We start from the raw sequence: 21,270 nt of genomic DNA, 5'->3' as shown, positions 1-21,270 counted from the left end.
TGTCTGCTAATGTAATGTTGTATTGTTGTTGTTGCGTTTGGGATCAGTCTGAGAAGATGTGATTCTTGGCTCTGAGAATTTTTCTTTTGATGGGTTACAGAACTATTACTGATAATAACTTCACAGAACATCACAGAAAAATATGAACCATCCCTGTATTGACATTTCTAGTTAAAATGTTTTACTATTCTTGATCACTCTTTTCTTTTGATTTTCATATAATTTACTCTTGTTACATGGATGTGAGTGTTATTGATTTTACATGATCAAATAATTAAATTCTGTTTTTATCTGAAGATATGGAACCAAACGTTGTTTACATGTCATCTCTAATAGATTTTCCCTCATTTTGATGGAATAAAAATGATAAAAAGTTTACAGTATAAATGCTACACAAGAACATAATTTAACACAGAATCAAATTACATTTTTTACTTTAATGCTAACAGCAGCTGGTGTGTAAAGATAGAAGATAGGGTTTGGGGTTCATTTTGACAAAGCTGAGCACATTTTATGTTCTATTTCTAATACAGTTAATGGTTTTTCAGCTTTAAATTCAAGAAATCTGTTTATTAACTGGCTATGCCATTAGAGGATCTCCTCATTGTAATATGAAACGATCAGAAGTTCGAGACAAGGAGTATAAAATAAGGACAAAAACCCACTTACATTAACACTGCATCTGCTGAAATCCTGTAGTCTCTAGGATTCACAGGTTAAGGTGTTTGTCCTCTGTGCTTGTGTCGATTGCAAAGTGTTATAAAGTGATGAATATGCAAGAAAGCTTGTGAATTTGTGTAAGTGTGTGTTTGTTTGTGCTTTACATGTACTTGCGTGTATATGTGGATTGAAAACAAATGGTGTCCATGTCGGCCACACATCAGATTTGCTGTTGCCCCTGGTGATGCGGTTACCACTTGGTGGTATCCATTGGTTACCTAAACATTGTGGCCAGTTTGGAGAGAAAGAGAGATGGTGGAACATGAAAACACAGCACCTTACATCATCAGGGCTTCTGTTCTTACTTTTTGGTCCTTCTGACATGTTTCAGCTCATCAATTAGATTTTATTATGAGACATAGACAACCTATGTAAATACAATATGTAGTTTTCAGTTATTTAATGTATTATAGGAAAACACTATCCACCCTAAGTGAAAAAGCCATTGTGCTCAAAACCTGGCCTTTTTAAGCTCATGCTTCAACATCTCAATTGGATTTTAGTCCAGTCTTCATTTTGTTTTGGGATCTTTTTCAGCTATTGAAAGGTGGAACATTCCTGCTTAACCCAAGTAAGCTTGGGCTTAAGGTCGCAAACCAATTACCAGCCATTCTCCTACCGGATTTTCTGTTTGACAGCAGAATTCGTGATTCCATCAACTAAGGCAAAGCATCTGGGCCCTGACTCAGCAAAGCAGCCACAGGCTTTTACTATCACTACCGCCACAATATTTTACTGTTGATATGTTTTTTTCTCTCCTGATATGCTCTTAGTTTTATGCCAGATGTAACAGGACACATATTTTCCAAAATGTTACATTCAGAATACTTCTCCAAATGTCTTGGTGATCATCAAAATGTTTTTTGGTGAATGTCCAACAGGGATTTGTGTTTTTTTTGGTCACCATAGGTTTTGGCCTTTGACCTCTCCCATCGATGTCATTTTTGCCCAGTCTGTTTCTTGATGATGAATCATGAACAGTGAAGCAAATTAAGTCAGCAGGAAGTTAAATGTAGTTTTTGGTTTTGTTGGGGGCCTCCTGGATGAGCTGTTGATACACCCTTGGAATAATTGTGGTAGACTGGCCAGATCTGGAAGGGTTCACCACTATTCCATGTTTTTCCCATTTGTTGATAATGGCTTTTATTGTGGTTAACTGGAGTCTCAATCCCTTGAAATGGCTTTGTAAACAGTTCTAGGCCGATTGATGTTAACTTTATTTCTAACCTGTTTTCAAATTTTTTGAGATATCAGTGTGCTCATTATTGTTCATGTTACCAGGCAGGTTCTTTTTAGGTGATTTCTGGTTTTTGCAGGTCTGGCAGTAATCGGGCCTGGATGTTTTGAAACTGCTGGTGAATATGGTTAATCAATTAATTCATGGTTTAACAAAAAGTGGTTACTTTTTCAAATCTTTGATAATAATTGAACTAAAGTCCATCTATCCTGTGAAATTTGGCTATTTTTAGCAATACCCACATTTTTACATGGCCAAGCGGAGTAGTTTACACATCCATGTGTACAAATACATCAACCATGCTTAACATTATGACCAATGACAGGTGATGTGAATAACATTGACTATATTTTCATCATTGTGCCATTTTGTGGGATGTGTTAGATAGCAATTGAATATTTTGTTTTTACTATGTTAGAAGCTGAAAGAGGCAAATTGTGATAACAAGTGTCTCAGAGCATCTACAAAACTGCAGCTGTTTTAGGGTTTTCAAGGTCTGCCTTGGCTAGTATCCATCTAAAAAGGTCCGAGGAAGAAACAGTGGTAAACCCGTGACATGAGTCATGGGTGACCAAGGGTTATTAATGTACATAATGACTGAAGGCTGGCCTTTGTGGTCTGATTGAATAGACAAGCTACTCTAACTTAAATAGATGAGCAAGTGTCTGCCTATAATGATAGAAATAACAGACAATGCATCACAGTTTGTTGTATATAGGGAGGTGTCACAAAATGTTCTAATTTAAAACCCAAAGGTTATTAAAAATACAAAGTGCTTCAAGCTTTATTCAAGCTTAGAATAAAAATAATAGATTATTTACATCACTGCATTTGTTGCACAATAATAAAAATGCTACTTATTGCTTAAGAATGTAATTTAATATTTTCAGAAGATAATACCTTCATAGACTACATATAAATATTGAGTTTGCTTTAATTCCAGACAAAAACTATTTGTAAATTTCACTTTCCCTCTTTTAAAATCTCTTTTGTCTTCCCTCCTTTGCTCATTGCACTTACGTTCTTGTACTTTTCTCCTTCCTGTTCTTCATCCCCTCTTTCCTAGCATGGCCATACTGAGTTTTCCTGGGAAGGAATCAATGTAAGTCTCCTAGTTTAAATCTCCCTGTTTTTTTTTTTTTTTTTACAAATCTCCTCCTCCACCTGTCATTTTGTCCTCCATTTCTTACAGTCTACCTGAGTTTGAGCTGTGAGAACATAAGTCGACACTCTGCTTGTTTATCTGTCGACCCCTTGCCACTCATTCTCTTCTCCTTATCTGTCTATTTCACCCCTTTCTTATCCCTATTTCTTTCTTTTTTCACCTGTATATTCTCAGTCATCCAACTCCTTTTTAGCACTCTACTAATCTACTATACTGCAAGCAATATATACTTTCCCGTATGTACAGAATTATAGATAAAAGGCTGTAATAGGCTTATCTTATGTGCAGCTGAAGCACAAATCCCAGTTGTCACTGAGAGCAGAGCGTGATATAATGCACCTTTAAGTAATTGTTGGTGAATCTTTAGCCAAATTTATTTGCACATGTAAATTTGTTTTGTCTCTAACTGGAAGCAAAACATTTTTCAGTGATGCATTTTTAAGTTCAGTCAGCAGAAATCTAATGAGACAATACTGACTAAAAGGTGAATCAGAGTGACTGTAACTTTGAAGCAAAGCTTCTATGAAATGGAAAATCTCTATATATATATATATATATATATATATATATATATATATACGCATTGGTAAGTTACTGAAATGCAACATTATATCTTTTGTAAGCATTGTTAGCCATAAGAAAAACAATTCAACCAAGTTAGAAAACACAGTTTTGATTCAAGTCACAATGCTGTTTTCCAGCAAACTAAACCTTGCCATCTCTGTTATTTTTTTTTTAAACCTGAAAAACAAAATGCGAATTTGATGGTAATGGTAACATAAACAAAGTAATCAGTAACAATAAAGTGTAATTCTGGAACATAGGATAAATTAGTGCAATTTAGGAGGAATGAGAAACCAGAATTTGCTTGGAGTGTGTAAACAATAGGCTGGAAGATAAAGCACTGCAGTGACTCTGCATTTTGTTTCCTCTGTTATTGGTTTTATACACAACAGTGCAGATTATCATTTAACAATACATTATACCGGGAAGGGCATCCACAAGTCTGCCTCCTAAGAATCCAAATTTCAACTTCAGAATTTGAAGCAAGCAATGACAAAAAAATCTCTCTCTCATTATTTTGGCATTTAGGCAATTAGAAATAATTTTTCCAAACATATTTGACCTAAAACAGTAAAGGTTTTAGTCTGATTTTCTGTCAGATAGTGAGAAAAAAAGGTTGTGTGTCTTTTTATACAGTGCATGTAAATATCTGGTTTCAACTGTAAATGTGCAAACAAACAAAAATATCAAAAATATGAAGTGCAAAACATTTTCTAATGGGTGAGATGGCAACAAGATTAGACATGAAAGGCTGAAATCACTAATCAATTGTGGTGTGGCAGACATATCCCTGAGTGGGAAATTAGAAATATGTTTCAAAAAGGGCCCACAGTTCTTACAAAATGTGCCATTCTGACTATTAATAGAGCAACAGATATTTCTGAAGCAAAGACATGACATTTCATCTGAACTCTATTGAATATTGGTGGGCAGGGAAGCAGTCTTCCATCTCAATAATATGGCACACCTGGGCAAAAGACAACCATTGGACAGCACGTAGTGCTTTACATAATTAATGTGTTTATCTATTTGATCCACTGCACCAAAGAAAGCAAAGGTTAGAGGTCAGTTTCAGGTCAGTTAACTGATTAAAATCCTGGAATCTGTGAACTGCCTGTAACAAAAAGTTGTAGTAACAAAGTGATGCTGAATCTTCTGACGTGAGGACTGATGATAAGAGTCTGGAAGATCTTATACAAAAAGGTTTAGTTCTTTATCTCAAGATGAGTACAAATGTTCTGAGAGGGCTTCAGTTGCTCCACAAAATTTATCATGGGGAAGGACAATAGACCTTTGCCTTACGGATGTCAAATAAGAAACTTATCAGATCATATTTTTACCAAAGTGTAATGAGATTCCTTGACTTCAGAAATAATGTTTTATTCTGTAATTAGATTAGTGGAACACACAGTTCTGAAGTCAGCTTCACTTTTTAAAGTTACTTTGCTTGGCATATTACCAAACAGTTGGCAGTTTAGTCCTGTTGACCAGAACCACAATAAAAGGGACTATTTAAAATAATCATCCTTTTAGTCCTCATTTTGTACAGACAACATTTGATAAAGGAATATATCGATATTCATATCAGTTCATGCGCGACTCAAAGACAACAGGGCAACAAGGTCATGGGGCAATCCCAAATCATCAGCTTGTTTCCTCCGTGCTTGACAGCTGGTAGGAGATGTTTATGGTGAATAGAGACTTTCTTCTGATAATTTTTACAAATGAGCAAAGGTTGGTTATATTTTGTCATGACTGTTAACATTTAACACTTTGACATTAATACAAGATCTCGTCTTTTAATTTCTGTAAATAAAACACTGTTTGACCTCAGGCTGAACTTGCTGGCATGTACACTCCTAGGAAGACCTGCTTCTTTGTGGTTTTAAATAGTTTTGTTTCTGGAAAGCAGTCAGCCTTGTCTGGTTTGGAAATGATCCAATAAACCTTCCTGGATTGACAAGCTGCCACAGATGCTTTTCAGAGATAATTATTGTGAAATATATTCATAAATGCTCAGGAGTAACAAAGTATCGAAATATGTGTTTTTATAGAAATGTAAAAAACTTGTCATTACTTTATAAATAAAGACTTACAGCTTTAGCTATTTAGCTTATCATAACAAAGTTTTTCAATGCTGGGAAGGAAACAACAGTGTCTTGGGAAAACATAAAAGGGATAACCAAATCTACTGTAGCCAGAAATATATGGTCCTCTTATTTCTGGTTTATAGTAAATTAAATGACATTTACAGATAAACCGATAGGAATGCATCATGTTTAATTAGTCACATTAGCTGTTTTAATATTATAATCACACATTTTATCAACAATCTTGGGCATTTTCTTTGCTAAAGAGTGACATTTATTTAAGTTAATGTTCAGATTCACAGGCAACTTGACGGTCTGTGTTTTACCTTGAAAATAACCCTGTAGCTGGTTACAGTCTCTAGTTGCCTCCTAAAGGGTCACATCATACCATACATGTGTGAGAAAACTGTCACTTTTAAACAGGGCTTTTCTTTTGAAACAAAGACAGCAATACATCATATTTCAAGCTGCCTTGGGGAAATCTAGCATGTCCCTATAGAAGACAGAGACTGAAAGCTCAAAGGTGAAACAGAACAACATGGTTGGAATATATTCAGGTTTCCTTGTATCTCGTTTAGGTCTGGGTCTCTCTCTCTCTCAGTCTGAAATGGAGACTTGCTGTAGAAAATATAGTTTTAGTTTAAATAGTTCCCTATATTTCTGTGCTTTTGCTAACTTTCATATTAATACCTCACTGAAAATCGCTAACACAAGTCAGACCTAACAATGCTTACATATGGTGCATTTAGTAATCAAATTGATAGGATTTTTTGAGTTTCCGAACAGCCGGTCAGCAAAAACTGGCCGATTCCAATCACCAGCCAATTTCACAGTGCATTTCTCTATATCATCCATATATTTCCTGCCTAATAGTATTATTTCCCAATTTAAGCACCTTTTAACAACTCCTTGCATCACATCTTTAAAATACTATTCTATGGGGAGAATATTTCTTCCATTGGGGTAATGTTTCATAAATACAAACTACTATATTCACACAAGCATTTATTGTATTATTTTTAAATATTCAATTTCATTTAGCTATCATATCTTAAGGTTTTTCTTCTTAAATTAATAATGCCTATAAGAAATTCGCAATGTGCTAAAATATTTAACCCTCCTTTTCTTATTTCTACCCTTATAACCTCTCTCCTCTCTTATTTCATCTTCTTCAAACTGTTCTCTGAATGTTCAATCACCTGGTCTTTCCACCCCAATTTCTTATCAAATCCTCTCTCTTATATTCATCTTCCCTGTCTGTTCTTACGTTGTCATTTTCAATATCACATTGATTTTCCATCTTCTTATCTTATCACTAACATCTTTCACCAACATATCCTGTATTTTCACATCTCTGCTCACTAACCTTTTGATTCAACCATACTTTACTCCACTCCCTTTTCTCTTTAGTTGTCTATGGAGGATACTACTTCTATTCTGCCTCGACTGAACAGGAAGTCCAACAACGCCTATGGGATTGGTGCCCTGGCTAAGTCCTCTCTGACAGGTGTGTCAGGTGTGTGTCTGTGCTACTAGGTGGTAAAACAGCCCCCATGTTGCCTCCACATGCTCCACAGTGGGTCAAGGGTGAAGCTGTTGTTGACTGATAACAAGGTCTGAAATTTCATTTGTGTAAAAGATTATTTTTGTTTCTTGGTGTGCTTTCAAATGGTTATTGGTTTTTACAGTTAAATAAACCCTTTGGGCTTTGATTTAACTGTAATCAGGCATAATCTGACAAAATCCCTATATTATCAGTCAGAATATGTATTTTTCAAATTTATTAACATTATTTATTTAGCACCACCTAACAACAAATGTTATATCAAGGCACTTTACAAAAAACAGGATAAACAGGCCTAATCAATATCCAGTCATGCAGAATCCAGTCCATTCCAAATCCAGACTAAATCAATCTAATTAGGTCCAATACAAACCAGTCATAGAGTCAGATTCACATAAATTACATAGTACATACATACATACTGGTGGTTAGGAGGACAGGAAAGAGAGGGCCTACCTATACTCAGAAGCACTTACCAAGGAGTACTCTCTAATACACACATTTAATGGCAGGATTGTATAACATTAAGTATAAATTTCTTTAATAATTTGTTCTGCTAATTATCTAATACAACACATTGCATTAAAGGCAGGCCTTAGTCTAACGGTCACACTTTGTTACTGTTAGACTAAGGCTAAATTAGACTGTAAAACTTTGTTACAGTTAGACAATGTTTGTCAGTGGATTTATTCCAAACATTAATGTCATCTAACATCAAGTTCGTTTCAGTTGTTATTTTGCAAACATCTGAGAATGTTAACAATATATTTGTTAGTGCAAACCTTTCTGGCAGGAATGTGAAACCAAATGCCTTTATTACAACACAAGTAACACATAAGACACATATATGTTAAATAGCCTGAGTTGTTTCATGCAAAGTAAAGAATTGTAGAATCAGCAAATATAAGTGGGCTATTGTTCATTCCACCAAAATTATCAGAAAATGTATTCCTTTTAAATTATGTTACACATGGGTGGATCGGTTCGTTATCTTGGTTAGTTAAAAAAGTTATCTTGTACTGAAGAGGGATGAGCCAAATGTATACCATCATAGAAGAGAGACCGCAAGAAAAACAAAGAGCTAAGCACAAAGGATAAGCAAAGCCAGCTGCCAGCCAGGGCCATAACTATTTTCAACGACTTGATTCTCTCCATTATAATGCAGCAGTCTGTCTATTATAACTTCTTTTTGGTGACATTCAAAAACATCTTTGACTTGACAAAGATCTAAGTATGATCAAAATATCCAGAAAATGCTGCACTTCTCTCCATTAACATTTTGGAAACCTTTGCAGCCCTGCGCCTTCATGTGCATTTGACTACCTTCCTCCCTACTGAAAACAGCAACAAGACCACAGAACACAAGTAATGTTTTTAGACATATATTTCAGACCGCACCACAACGGCAACACAGTGCTACAAAGAGTTAATGCAACAGTAATAGTGTTTAAATGCACAGAGCAGGTAATGATCCACAAAAAATCTTTCAGAAAAAGAGTTTACTTTCCTTCACACATGCTTCTTTGTCAGTATTAATTAATTTATTTTCAGTTAGGTTATTATATGATTTTTTTGGGGGAATTTACAGTTGTTACGTTACATAATTTTCCCTCTACTGTGTTAATTTGAAAGAATGTTGCAGAGCCCAAATGCTAAAGCTTTCCTTCTTAATAAGACTTATCAATAAAACATTTTAAGGAAGTCTGGTTGTAGTAAATGTAAAATATTGAAAAAGTAATAAAAAAATGAAAGAGTTTTTGGCAGCACAAGTAGCCTTTATTATCTCATTAAGTCAAAAGGAAAGAGTTTTTGATTTGTGAACTTAAGTTTTAAGTAATTTCCCCCCATATGTTATATCTATTTTTATGCAGATTTTGAGACCTTTTCTCCTTTATTGAACAAAACATCAAATGCTTTAAAGAAGAAAAATATACAGACCTATTAGCTGTAATCAGTCCATGTTGGTTGATTATATCGACTTCCAAAATCAACTTCACTTTCCTAAAGTTACTTTCCCTTGGTTTTAGCATGCTTGGCAGACCAAATAATCATCTGACACACCCACACAAAGAAAGCACTTTAATGATCTCTTAACCTTAGCAACAAATGTCAGATTTTGTAAATCCAACCTTGCTTCAACAGACGACTTCACTCTTAACCAGGAGGAGGAAAAGGAGCTTGGAACCAACATGACCGCCCCTGTGGGTGCCCCTTCCTATATCACTTCCTACTTTTCTCCTCTCTCTCATTGATATCAACAGCTGACGTCAATGACACATGTCAGAGTCATTGATGGAAATCCAATCAGGTCTTTGATTTCAAAGAAACTAAAGTAAGTGATATTACTTACTTTAATTACCAACTGAAGCATCCCCACAGGCGTGTTGGGGAATGTAGTGTACTGTATCGTGGCGGTGCGGGTGTAAAATATTTGTGCAGTAGCTGCATTTGTGTGCAGTGTTGTGACTACCAGCGGCTGGTTGTTCCTCTGTGCCTTCTCTTGTGCTCTTTGCTTCCGACTGCAGTGCTCTGTGCCCGACATTGTGTAGCACCTTGTAGTGTTTGTGAAAAAACAAATTCTGTTGTGTCTGGTGTACTTTGAACAAATGTTTTGGATTGTTTAACAGTGCGTAGAAACATTTTTGAGCCTTTGAATTGCCAAGACCCCAACACCCTCCCTCATCCTTCATCACCATTTACTCCACTCATGTTTCCATCCCCAATTAGGCTCTACAGCAAGAGTTTGATTTTCAAATGAGATTGGCTATTTTTATCTTAGGGGATGACTATGTGTATTTATAGGTCAGCCTGCAACCTGCCCTGTGGACCTGGGGAGAAATTTCCATTTGTGTATGCAGCTGTAATCAACTGTAAAATTTAGTGAATAAAATTGGTGTAGATATTTGGATACATTTTTGAGTTTAATCAATGTTTCAGCGTAAGATTATTTAAGTTTAAGAGTCAAAACATGTTTAAATAAATGAGAAAATTTTGATGTTCCTACTCAGTTAAATGTGCTAAATTTGAACTAAATATCAAGATCAAGCTCTGCTGTGGTAATAAATGGTCAGAAATCAATAATTAAATATAAAAAAAATAACAAATAAACATTTATTAATATTTAATTTGGTTCATATCGTGCCTATAGTTAATTACAAACACAAATATAAATTTTAGTGCTCACTGAAGTTTTTATGAACTGCGAAACACATTTACCAATTGTCTTGTGTAGGTTATGACTATTACGGTATAGAAAAATTACTTCTATATTAATTTATTTAAATCCATAATTCAAACATAAAGGTAGGATACCCCCAGATTCACTCAATAAACTGTTTGCTTTTAAATAGTAGTCACAATGTTGTTTGATGGACAGTAATTTAGTTTCAGCTTTAGGTTAGTTTGGAAAAAAATCAAGCCAACAAATATGCAAACATTTCTTTTTCATGTTTGAACATTTAAAACAACAGAAAGCTCCATCAGATGTGATAGCAGCAGTGGCAGTGCATTTGAACAGGGCATGCAATCCACACCCGCTCCTGCAAACGTTTTACCCAGTTGTCTCACATTTTGTTGGCATAAAAAAGAAAGTGAGCTTTTAAAAAAATTGGGATAACAATTACTGATGCAGAGTAAATGTATTTTATTCAAAGCTAAATAGGTGCTCGGGTTTACTGATCATCTTGCACCTAGTCACATGAGTTCATGCATTACATATTCAATTGCCTCATTGACTTCTGCTGTCATAGCCTCTAGGATTAAAAAGATCCTCTAAATCACAGTTTATCATTCTCATTCTACTTCCCTCCTGTGCCTCAGTTGGAGGTGTAGTTATTTGCAGAGGCCAGAAGATGTTTTGACAGTTTGTGTGTGTGTCTGGTGTGTTTGTGTCTTTCCATGTGTGTCTGTTGCTGGCCTGCGACGCCTGCCAACCTTAAACCTGGTGTAGGTGTGACCCGGTCAATGAAGGACAAAGTGACCAAGCCCACTGCCATGGCCCAGGGTCGGGTTGCCCACATGATCGAGTGGCAGAGCTGGGGCAACCCATCGGCGGGGCCGATTGGGAGCACGGGTCATGCCAACTTGCAGCGGGAAAAGGAGAGGAGGATGGAAAACGATGCTTACAGCGACCTCAGTGATGGCGAGAAGGAGGCTCGCTTTGCAGCAGGTGAAAATAACACCTTGGCTTTTATTTATAAAACACATAAAGTGTCTAAAAGCAAGTTCCTTTATTGTATGGAGTATATTCTACATCATCTGTTTGTATTGCTCAGAAATACAATGGTAAAATAAGAAATAGCTCACTGGTTCTGGTCGAGTAGACTTACATTTAATTGCTTACAACAAATCCCGATATTCCCATTTGGAGTAAACACTATATTGTCCTCCACTGCTCTCAAAGCTGTCTGGTTCTCCATGTTAATGACTGTTGTTACCTCTTTTGCTTTAATTACTAATTAACACCTGTATGCACTAGCAAAGCAGGGTCTGAGATTCTTATTATGCACTCCATCCCTAATTAGTAAAATAAGGCCTCATACTGCTACATGCTAAGTTTTCAAACATGAACCCTGCTGCCTCTCAGCTTCTACTGATGGTTGTCTGTCCCCTCCTCAGGTATTATGCAACAGTTTGCAATCTCTGAGGCCACTCTGTTTGGCTGGAACTCGATGGATGGTGATAGTATGGGAGCTGGCTCGAACCAGGGCAGCGTTGCTCACTTGAGCGAGGTCAACCAGGAGAGTATTACCAGCAGAGGTAAATCAGTTTAAAGCACTGCATGTTTTATACTTCTTCTACCTAAATCATAATATGGAGGTACTGAAGGAATCAGACATCTTTAAGATACGAAGAGTCCTTTGTCAGATTAATATGCTAAACCACAGGGGCCACGTGTACAAAGGAGTACCGAGGCACAAAAACATGACATAGTCTTTTTCATGCAAAACTTCATACATAACAGACTGGAAATAACTGTGAGAATGTGCCCCACGGCAACGTTACGGATGGGGTTTTGTTCCTTTTTAAAACTATTGGCTTGTTGGCAACACTTAAAAGTATGCTAAGGAACTGCGAATGATGTGAATAGTTATTCTACGCCCTACTAAGTTTTGAGGAACAGTTCTTGCATCCATATGTTTGCTTTTACATGAATGGATATTATACGATCATACGTGTATCATACGATCTACTTTTCCGTGTACGTGAACTTTGGTGACATCCTATTCTCAATCTATAAGTTCCGGTTCAGGAGTGTGTTCATAGTTAGAGGAAAAAACCAGAATAGCAATCTCTGCTCTAATTCATCCCAAAGGTGTTCAAGAAGGTTAGGGTTAGACCTCTGTCAAGCCTTGGAAGTGATTGTAACACTGAATTTCATTGATTTGATGGTGTGACCCAATGCTTTTAGCTACATAGTGTATGTGATGTTCAATTAAAACTAACCAACTCTTTGGAAATAGGTCTTGGTTCACCACAGTTTGCTTGCTCCAATTAACAGCATATTTGGGAACATAATTCAACCTGAAATGTTTGATGGGTTGCTTCTTGATAAGTGAAAACATTGGCATACAGCTCATGAAAACCCACAATTCCTATCTCACAAAATTAGCATATTTCATCCGACCAATAAAAGAAAAGTGTTTTTAATACAAAAAACGTCAACATTCAAATAATCATGTACAGTTATGCACTCAATACTAATACTTGGTCGGGAATCCTTTTGCAGAAATGACTGCTTCAATGCGGCGTGGCATGGAGGCAATCAGCCTGTGGCACTGCTGAGGTCTTATGGAGGCCCAGGATGCTTCGATAGCGGCCTTTAGCTCATCCAGAGTGTTGGGTCTTGAGTCTCTCAACGTTCTCTTCACAATATCCCACAGATTCTCTATGGGGTTCAGGTCAGGAGAGTTGGCAGGCCAATTGAACACAGTGATGCCATGGTCAGTAAACCATTTACCAGTGGTTTTGGCACTGTGAGCAGGTGCCAGGTCGTGCTGAAAAATGAAATCTTCATCTCCATAAAGTTTTTCAGCAGATGGAAGCATGAAGTGCTCCAAAATCTCCTGATAGCTAGCTGCATTGACCCTGCCCTTGATAAAACACAGTGGACCAACACCAGCAGCTGACACGGCACCCCAGACCATCACTGACTGTGGGTACTTGACACTGGACTTCTGGCATTTCGGCATTTCCTTCTCCCCAGTCTTCTTCCAGACTCTGGCACCTTGATTTCCGAATGACATGCAGAATTTGCTTTCATCCGAAAAAAGTACTTTGGACCACTGAGCAACAGTCCAGTGCTGCTTCTCTGTAGCCCAGGTCAGGCGCTTCTGCTGCTGTTTCTGGTTCAAAAGTGGCTTGACCTGGGGAATGCGGCACCTGTAGCCCATTTCCTGCACACGCCTGTGCACGGTAGCTCTGGATGTTTCTACTCCAGACTCAGTCCACTGCTTCCGCAGGTCCCCCAAGGTCTGGAATCGGCCCTTCTCCACAATCTTCCTCAGGGTCCGGTCACCTCTTCTCGTTGTGCAGCGTTTTCTGCCACACTTTTTCCTTCCCACAGACTTCCCACTGAGGTGCCTTGATACAGCACTCTGGGAACAGCCTATCTGTTCAGAAATTTCTTTCTGTGTCTTACCCTCTTGCTTGAGGGTGTCAATAGTGGCCTTCTGGACAGCAGTCAGGTCGGCAGTCTTACCCATGATTGGGGTTTTGAGTGATGAACCAGGCTGGGAGTTTTAAAGGCCTCAGGAATCTTTTGCAGGTGTTTAGAGTTAACTCGTTGATTCACATGATTAGGTTCATAGCTCGTTTAGAGACCCTTTTAATGATATGCTAATTTTGTGAGATAGGAATTTTGGGTTTTCATGAGCTGTATGCCAAAATCATCCGTATTAAGACAATAAAAGACCTGAAATATTTTAGTTAGTGTGCAATGAATCTAAAATATATGAATGTTAAATTTTCATCATGACATTATGGAAAATAATGAACTTTATCACAATATGCTAAGTTTTTGAGAAGGACCTGTATGTCTTACTGTGTCACATAAAATTTTTGAATGTGAATTTTACAGTCCAAAAAAAAGCACCTTGTCAGTCACTCTTTCACCCAAAAGTCATGTACTTTTGGAGGTCAGCCACACCGCACACATTTGTGCTTTTCCTTCCTACAGGGCACCTAGTCAGAAACTTCCAAATGACAAATCCGGATGACAGCCTGTCATTTCCTAGACATCAGATGGGGTTTAACATGTGCTGTGTGAGAGAACTGACTTACAAATCTAAAGGACAAACAAAATGACACAAATAAGTGAGGATCATATTTTCTGCTTCTTTTTAACACCAAAAACTGATAGATTCAAGTTCAAGTTCAAAGACATTACTATATTTTAGGTGCACATCTAAGTTAAACTTTAATAAACAGATGAAAGCAGACTGTTTAGGAAATATAGTTAAAACAAGGAGTTCTATGACAACTATGTTTCTAGCTACTCTGAAATATTCTGTAATAAATTTGCAACTCTAACCTGGGTGCCACCTTCATTTTTACACCAAGTAACACTATAAAATGAATGAATTTCATTTCTCACTGGTGTTTAGCAATGTCTGTCTAAACCCTGAGGGACCCTGTAGGTTAGCACAAGGACTTTGTTCTGCAGCTTTGCTTTCATTAACACCTCCATATGGGGCTCTGCAAGGCTTCATGTAGCATAAAACATCAACACACATGTGTGCACACAAACACAGCAATGATTATAACTTTATAGGACAAAGAAGATGGTATTCAACAATGTCAATGTGTCTGCTTAATCATAGCAATGACACATAGGTCAATGATACTCCTATTAAATTAATTTGTGTAAATCTCTTGAAACTATCACAATAAATGATCTCGCCCTTTGTGAATTTATTGTTTATGTCTCCTTTTGAACAGTCTTTGTTTCTTCCAGTACCTCACATCTCCATGTTTTTGTGCATCTTTGAACAGACCAGGTGCTCCATCACTCCTCTGCAGATGTCTGGCCTCACACCTACATCTCACAGGGCATGTATTGCCTATCTTCCTCTGATGCTTGGGACCCAATCACCAGCCAGCCTTCAGGCGTGGTCTCGCCTGCCGCAGGCTCCTACATCATGGCTGCGGGTAAGAATTGATGACCCTCTCAAAATGTTTTATACTAAATTAGACAATAAGCACATGCTTGACTGTGTGAGCACTGTTTATTAGGCAATTCTGTGGTTGTTGCAGGTGGTGGTAGTGGAGCAGGATGTACCCCTGGAGATGGGTATGAGGGCACAGTTAACAGTTACATTCAGCATCACCAGGCTCAACTTGCACTGCAGCAACAAGGTCAACTCCAGCAGCTACATCTTCATCATTACCAGCAGCAACAGTTTCTGCAGTACCAACAACAACAACAGGTATATAGCAGACACTTTATTTAGTTTGTTAAGAAGTGGTTACTTCAATGACCACAGAAGCAAATTCATGTTTTATGGAAGAAAACATTGTGGAAGGTTTAAAGCTAGAGTCCTTGGCTGGTTTGGTAGAGTTATGGGTCAACAAGATCTCTTCTGTTTTTGCTATTTCACACGGTATAAAATCTTTATATCAGACAACGCAACCCTGAGTAAAACACGGTTTTCAACTGATGATACAAATTTATTACAGGCAAAATACCCAGTTCAAACCAACCTACCCCCATGTCAAAATTTAACTGCACCCTCAACCTGGTTAGACCACATTATGGAAACCTAGGCTATGCTAAACTGTATTTTTTGTATTTTGTTTTTGTTTTGTTTTTTAATCATTCAGAGGGGGACTTGCTGATGCGCTTTGGATCATTGTTCTGTGTTTTTTTTTTAGACAGATGCGCAGTCATAGAAGATTAAATCAAAATATAGTGCAACAACCCATGGAACTCTGTCTTTCTTATAAGCAAAGGAAATGTGAGCTGCAGTGCATCAAATGACTGCACCCCACAGCAGAACGAAAAAAAATCAATAATTTCAATTTTTTTTCTTTTCTTGCAAATTATTACAATTACTTTAAACCCTAAAATGATATAGGGGGATAATTTAAGTAGTTCTGAAAATAGTTATTTTAAAACCTTTGTATACCTTGATACTGAAAACTTGCTCTTGACCACAAATATCTCTGTATATTTTGTTGACATAATGGGGCAGGCAGTTGTCCTTTTTACAGCTTACATTGCTTTATAATATGTTTCATCCTCACTGGTAATCAATTTGATCACTATTGCATCGGCAGGATTTGTGCTTATTTTGGCTATGAAGTCATGGGTCAGCAGAATAAAGAACAAATGACTGAATATGCATCCCTGAAGGGCTCCTGTCCTTTGTTTGATAGGGCATTGTTTGTCTGCCTACAAAATCAAGAGTATGATTTTCTCTCCAAACTCTAAGAGTTTGTCACTCAGATGTGTGTATAATTTTTTGTGCTTTGGAATACAACAATGTGAGGTGTGTAGGATTTAGACAATCAGAAATGACAATTCCAACATTTCCTGGAATAATCTAAAGACTCAATTGCTGTGGACCTGACGACACCATATGTGTTACATATGGTGGTCGACAAGTGCAAATGTGCAGCAAACGGCAAAAACATGCTGCAAACTCCATAATTCATGAATAATGCAAACACAAATAACCAATGCAACATAAAAATGCTGTAAAACAAAAATGCTGCAGTCACAGAAGCAAATGAAAAAAATGCTGCAAATACAAAAACAACAGCAAATAGCAAAAACAACAGCAAGTTAAAAAAAGCTGCAAACTCACTCCACAAAACGGAAGTGCACCAAACCACTAGAGGGCGTCGACCACTAATATTACCGATACAATAAATATGCTGCTGTTCTATAAAATTGTAAACTATTACAACCACTTGTTTAAAAAAAACATGAAGCAAAACATACTTTTTCTGTCTTCCCTCCAAGTTTCCTGTGGGCATCCTGTTAATGCCTTTACTGAGAGTCTGGTCCCATATGACTTGGTGATCGACTCTCCCTAGTGGTTTGTTGCACTTTCTGTTGTTTTTGCTATTCACTGTTGTTTTCACATTTTCCTTTTGCTTCTGTCTATTTTCTGTGATTGCAGCATATTTATTTTGCAGCGTTCTTGTGTTGCACAGCATTCATGTGTTTGCGGTGCATTTTCGCGGTTTGCTGTGCACCTTTGCACCTTTTGGACACTGTAGATACATTATTAGAACAGCTGCTAACATTCCCTTTTGCACCTTCTGGTTCAGCTATAACTTACTTTTTTAAGGATGTTCTGTATTTTGTTGCAGGACATCAGTTGTTGAGTTTTACATTCTCAGATTAAAGGAAAATGTTCTGCTAAAAAAAGTGAGTCATGAGCTGCGACACCCGAGTGATTCTCAGCACCACTGGCTGTTCCTGCTGTGTGCACTCTTACATTAAATAACTGGATTTTGAAATAATAACTCTTAAATTCTGGGACTGGTTCTCTGAGAAGGTTTGCTGATACAAGACCTCAATGGAAATGAGTTTGTTAGCTGTATTCTATACATTAAATGTGATACATTATTTACAAGTATATATACAAGTATTATGTCACATACATGAAACCTTTGATTTAACATCAATGCATATGTGTCCAAATCTTTTTTTCTACCGTTCGCTGTAGAAGAATCTCTGACTTACAGTTTAAGGGTATGAAATACTTATGTGATGCAGAATTTTATTGAGGAGCTGGCAATGATGGAATCATTGGTAGAAATATTTTCTTTCCAGGTAAAATTTTGCAACATGAAATTGGAAGAAAAATAAATAAATCCTGACTGATCAAATTTCCAAATGCTCAGTTGTCTTCTCCTTCTCCTATTAAATTTCCTTTCTCTTTTTCAGTCTTTGGAGCACAGGCTACACAGTGCCTCCCCTTCCCTCCAAGCCACTCCCAACAGCACCATCCACAGCCTCGGTCCTCCTACTCACCCCCGGCTAGCGGACCTGTGGGGGGCTGTGCAGGTAGAGGCCCATCAAGTAAGCGTTTGCCTGCTGACTCAAAATGAACACATAATATTTGATAACTAGGTGATGGTTTAATATGGCTTGACAGAATAGCTATCACAAAGAACAAGGATACAGGGGTGTTTGACAGCATATATAGTCATAAGCATACCAAACTCTCTTTAGTTCCCATCAGGCTAAGACATCACAGCTATCACTACCAGCCTTATGTGTTACAGAGGTTAATGTCTTTGTTCCATTGTATTAAAGGTACAGAGAATATGCACATACTAATTTACTTTTCCTATTGGTTTGGATTTTTTGTATCAGCAAGCCTATTTAGCACACAACTGTAATGCAGTGAGTGATGAACTGCCAGGGATGTCTTCCAGGTAGGAGACAGGCTAAGGGTCTGCATGGCAAATTTCCAAAGGTCTGCATGTCAGCTTGAGGTAGATTTGATGAATTTTGGGAAACAGACCTGAGTAAATCAGCCCGGCCTCTATGGTGGCATGTCTAAAAGCCTGCAAGGTTACAGCTCTAGGCTTCTGGATCCAGCATCTGCACCTGTTGCATCCACTAAAGTCTTGATGCCCTGCACAGGAAATCCAAGTTGGGTTGCGACAGGAAATCTTCCCTACTTACTCTGTTGCATATTTTTGCCTATCTCTGGGGTTTTGGGGTTTTAAAGTATATACAAAAGCGGTCAAAAGTTTTAGATACACTTTCTCACTTAATGGGGCTCTAGTTTCATGACTATTTACATTACAGATTCTCACCAAAGGCAACAAAGCTATGAATGAACACATATATGTGAAATTTTTTTTCAGATTCTTCAAAATAGCCACCCTTTGCTTTGATTACTGCTTTGCTCTCTTGGCATTATCAACATGAGCTTCATGAGGTGGTCACCTAAAATGGTTTTCCAAAGAATCCTGAAAGAACTTCCCAGACATTAATTGAGAGACGGCCAAAGGTTAATATGTCAGTCATGACAGCAAAGAGCGGCTACTTTAAGGAATCTAAAATATAAAACATATTTTAAGTTCTTTTGCAATTTTTTGTTTGCTACATATTTTCATAGGTGTTCATTCACGGTTTTGTTGCCTTCAGTGAGAATCTACATACAATGTAAATGGTCCTGAAAATAAAGAACACCATTAAATGAGAAAGTGTGTCTAAAACATTTGACAGGTAGTGTATATACCTGTTAAACATGACAAAAATAGATTGTTTCCACTTTGAAAAACAGCTGATATACAGTTAAATCAGTAACAGCATCTGATTTCAGGTGGAGATTGTTGGGCAGCTAAGTGCACAGATGCTTGACCTGGTTGGAGGGGTTGTAGAGACAGTTGGAGAGGAGCCAGAACTTGAATCTGAAGAGATCCTTGAGCAACATGAAGAGGAAGAAGAAGAACTGTCAAAGGTGTGTTGAAACTGTCTTTCCTTAAAACCTCTTGTTAAAATTTGATTTAATGTCAACAGAGAAGGTACGATATTAATAGATTGGATTGCATTAGGCCCAATAGGCAGTGTGTTATTCAATGCAATTCGCCTTTTAGTTTGAATGAAATTTAAAGCCTCTGTTGCTTGAGGCACATCACTAGCATTATAAATCATATTGATTACATTTTACAGGTAGAAGAGGTAACACTGACCTTAGAGCCAGAGCCATGCTCTTTAACACCATCCCCGCTGAGGGAGGATGCCCCAACGACAAGAGGTTCAAGCCCAGGAATACCAGTGCAGACTTCAGAACCTATTCCAGAGAGAATACCTTTCGATGTCACCCCTTGCGTCGTCCAATTGCTCGAAGAGAATGACGAGGAGGCGGAGGAGGGCTCCATTGTCATCGTTGCAACAAACTGAGTCACATGGCCACAAAAAGACTAAGACTTCAATAATAAACCAAGCTACTACCCTTCCCATTTCTTCTTCCAAATATTTACCTTTCTAAACCTGAGTAAATGCTACTTCAGCTGGAAATGTTGGATGTAATGTATACAAACTAGATGCCATCAACCCCAAGGCTCCCAGTTAAGCATCAAAAATGTGAACCTTACCAAGACTATGAACTAGTAATATTAAAAGACAGGAGGGACGTGAAGTCTTACACTACTGAAACACACAACCTGAGGATATAATGGATTATCAATGTTAGGACCAACTGGACTAACAAGCCAGGACTGGAAGCCAAATAGGGAAGAAAAGGATGGACGCACAATTCCCCAAAACAAACAGACAAAACTGAGAGATGAATGAAAAGAAAAAAAAAAATCTGTGCAATACAATAATTATGGATACAAAAATGGGTTGTTAAATTATTCAGATTGTTTGGTTCACGTTCTTTGGAGCAACAGACGTCTCAGAGAAATGCTGTTGGAGAGCTGTTTGGTTTGCTAACTAAGTTCCTGCTCAATGCAAAGAGGAGACATGTTGAATGCACAAACTCAAACCTCAGAGCAACCTGAGGCGTGCAAATACACCATCTGACCACAACCAAAAAAATGCATGCTTATCGGTGACCTAACCCTAACAGTATAACGCAGTATACAAGTAATAATATAACAAATTATTTGGGGTTTTGTTTTTTACAATAAAAGAAAATAATCCAATAAACTGATGTGTATATGTATGAATGTAAGACTGTATGTATGTGTGTATGAATGCAACTGCTTTGTTGGTGTGTTAAATATATATTCTGAGAAATAAATTCATATCAGTGCTGGTTATTTTGAAAATGTTCTGCATAATGGACAATCATTCCATTGGCAATCAAAAGGATTATATGATACCATGTCCATGTTCAGCTTAAAAGTACAGTTGTAACCACAACTGTTATAATAGACTAAGGAAAAAAGGACAGATTTATTGTTTTAAGTTAAATATTTATGAACATACACATCCAACAGCTTTCACTATAAAATA

General features: G+C 37.4%; 1 protein-coding gene across 11 annotated transcripts in view; it reads left to right on the top strand.

The window, feature by feature from the left end:
• LOC124879245 overlaps window positions 1-21,055 on the top strand; it is a 63,753-nt gene extending 42,698 nt beyond the window's left edge. For 3 of the 11 annotated variants that reach the window (XM_047383676.1, XM_047383675.1, XM_047383673.1), the window contains exons 3-11: window positions 3,024-3,059; window positions 7,187-7,292; window positions 11,290-11,508; window positions 11,958-12,098; window positions 15,333-15,488; window positions 15,594-15,766; window positions 18,238-18,372; window positions 19,631-19,768; window positions 19,981-21,055. In XM_047383676.1, the coding sequence (XP_047239632.1) occupies window positions 3,024-3,059; window positions 7,187-7,292; window positions 11,290-11,508; window positions 11,958-12,098; window positions 15,333-15,488; window positions 15,594-15,766; window positions 18,238-18,372; window positions 19,631-19,768; window positions 19,981-20,211 (1,335 nt within the window). In that variant the 3' untranslated portion in view covers window positions 20,212-21,055. Of the gene's footprint in view, window positions 1-3,023; window positions 3,060-7,186; window positions 7,293-9,601; window positions 9,673-11,289; window positions 11,509-11,957; window positions 12,099-15,332; window positions 15,489-15,593; window positions 15,767-18,237; window positions 18,373-19,630; window positions 19,769-19,980 lie in introns of those variants that run through there. The other 8 variants (XM_047383680.1, XM_047383677.1, XM_047383679.1 and 5 more) reach the window with 5 other exon arrangements.
• Window positions 21,056-21,270: the final 215 nt, after the last annotated feature.

This window comes from Girardinichthys multiradiatus, chromosome 13, assembly GCF_021462225.1.
Source record: "Girardinichthys multiradiatus isolate DD_20200921_A chromosome 13, DD_fGirMul_XY1, whole genome shotgun sequence".
Classification (NCBI taxonomy): Eukaryota; Metazoa; Chordata; class Actinopteri; order Cyprinodontiformes; family Goodeidae; genus Girardinichthys; species Girardinichthys multiradiatus.
Note: the sequence above shows the minus strand (reverse complement) of the source record. Positions and strands in the feature narration are given on the sequence as shown.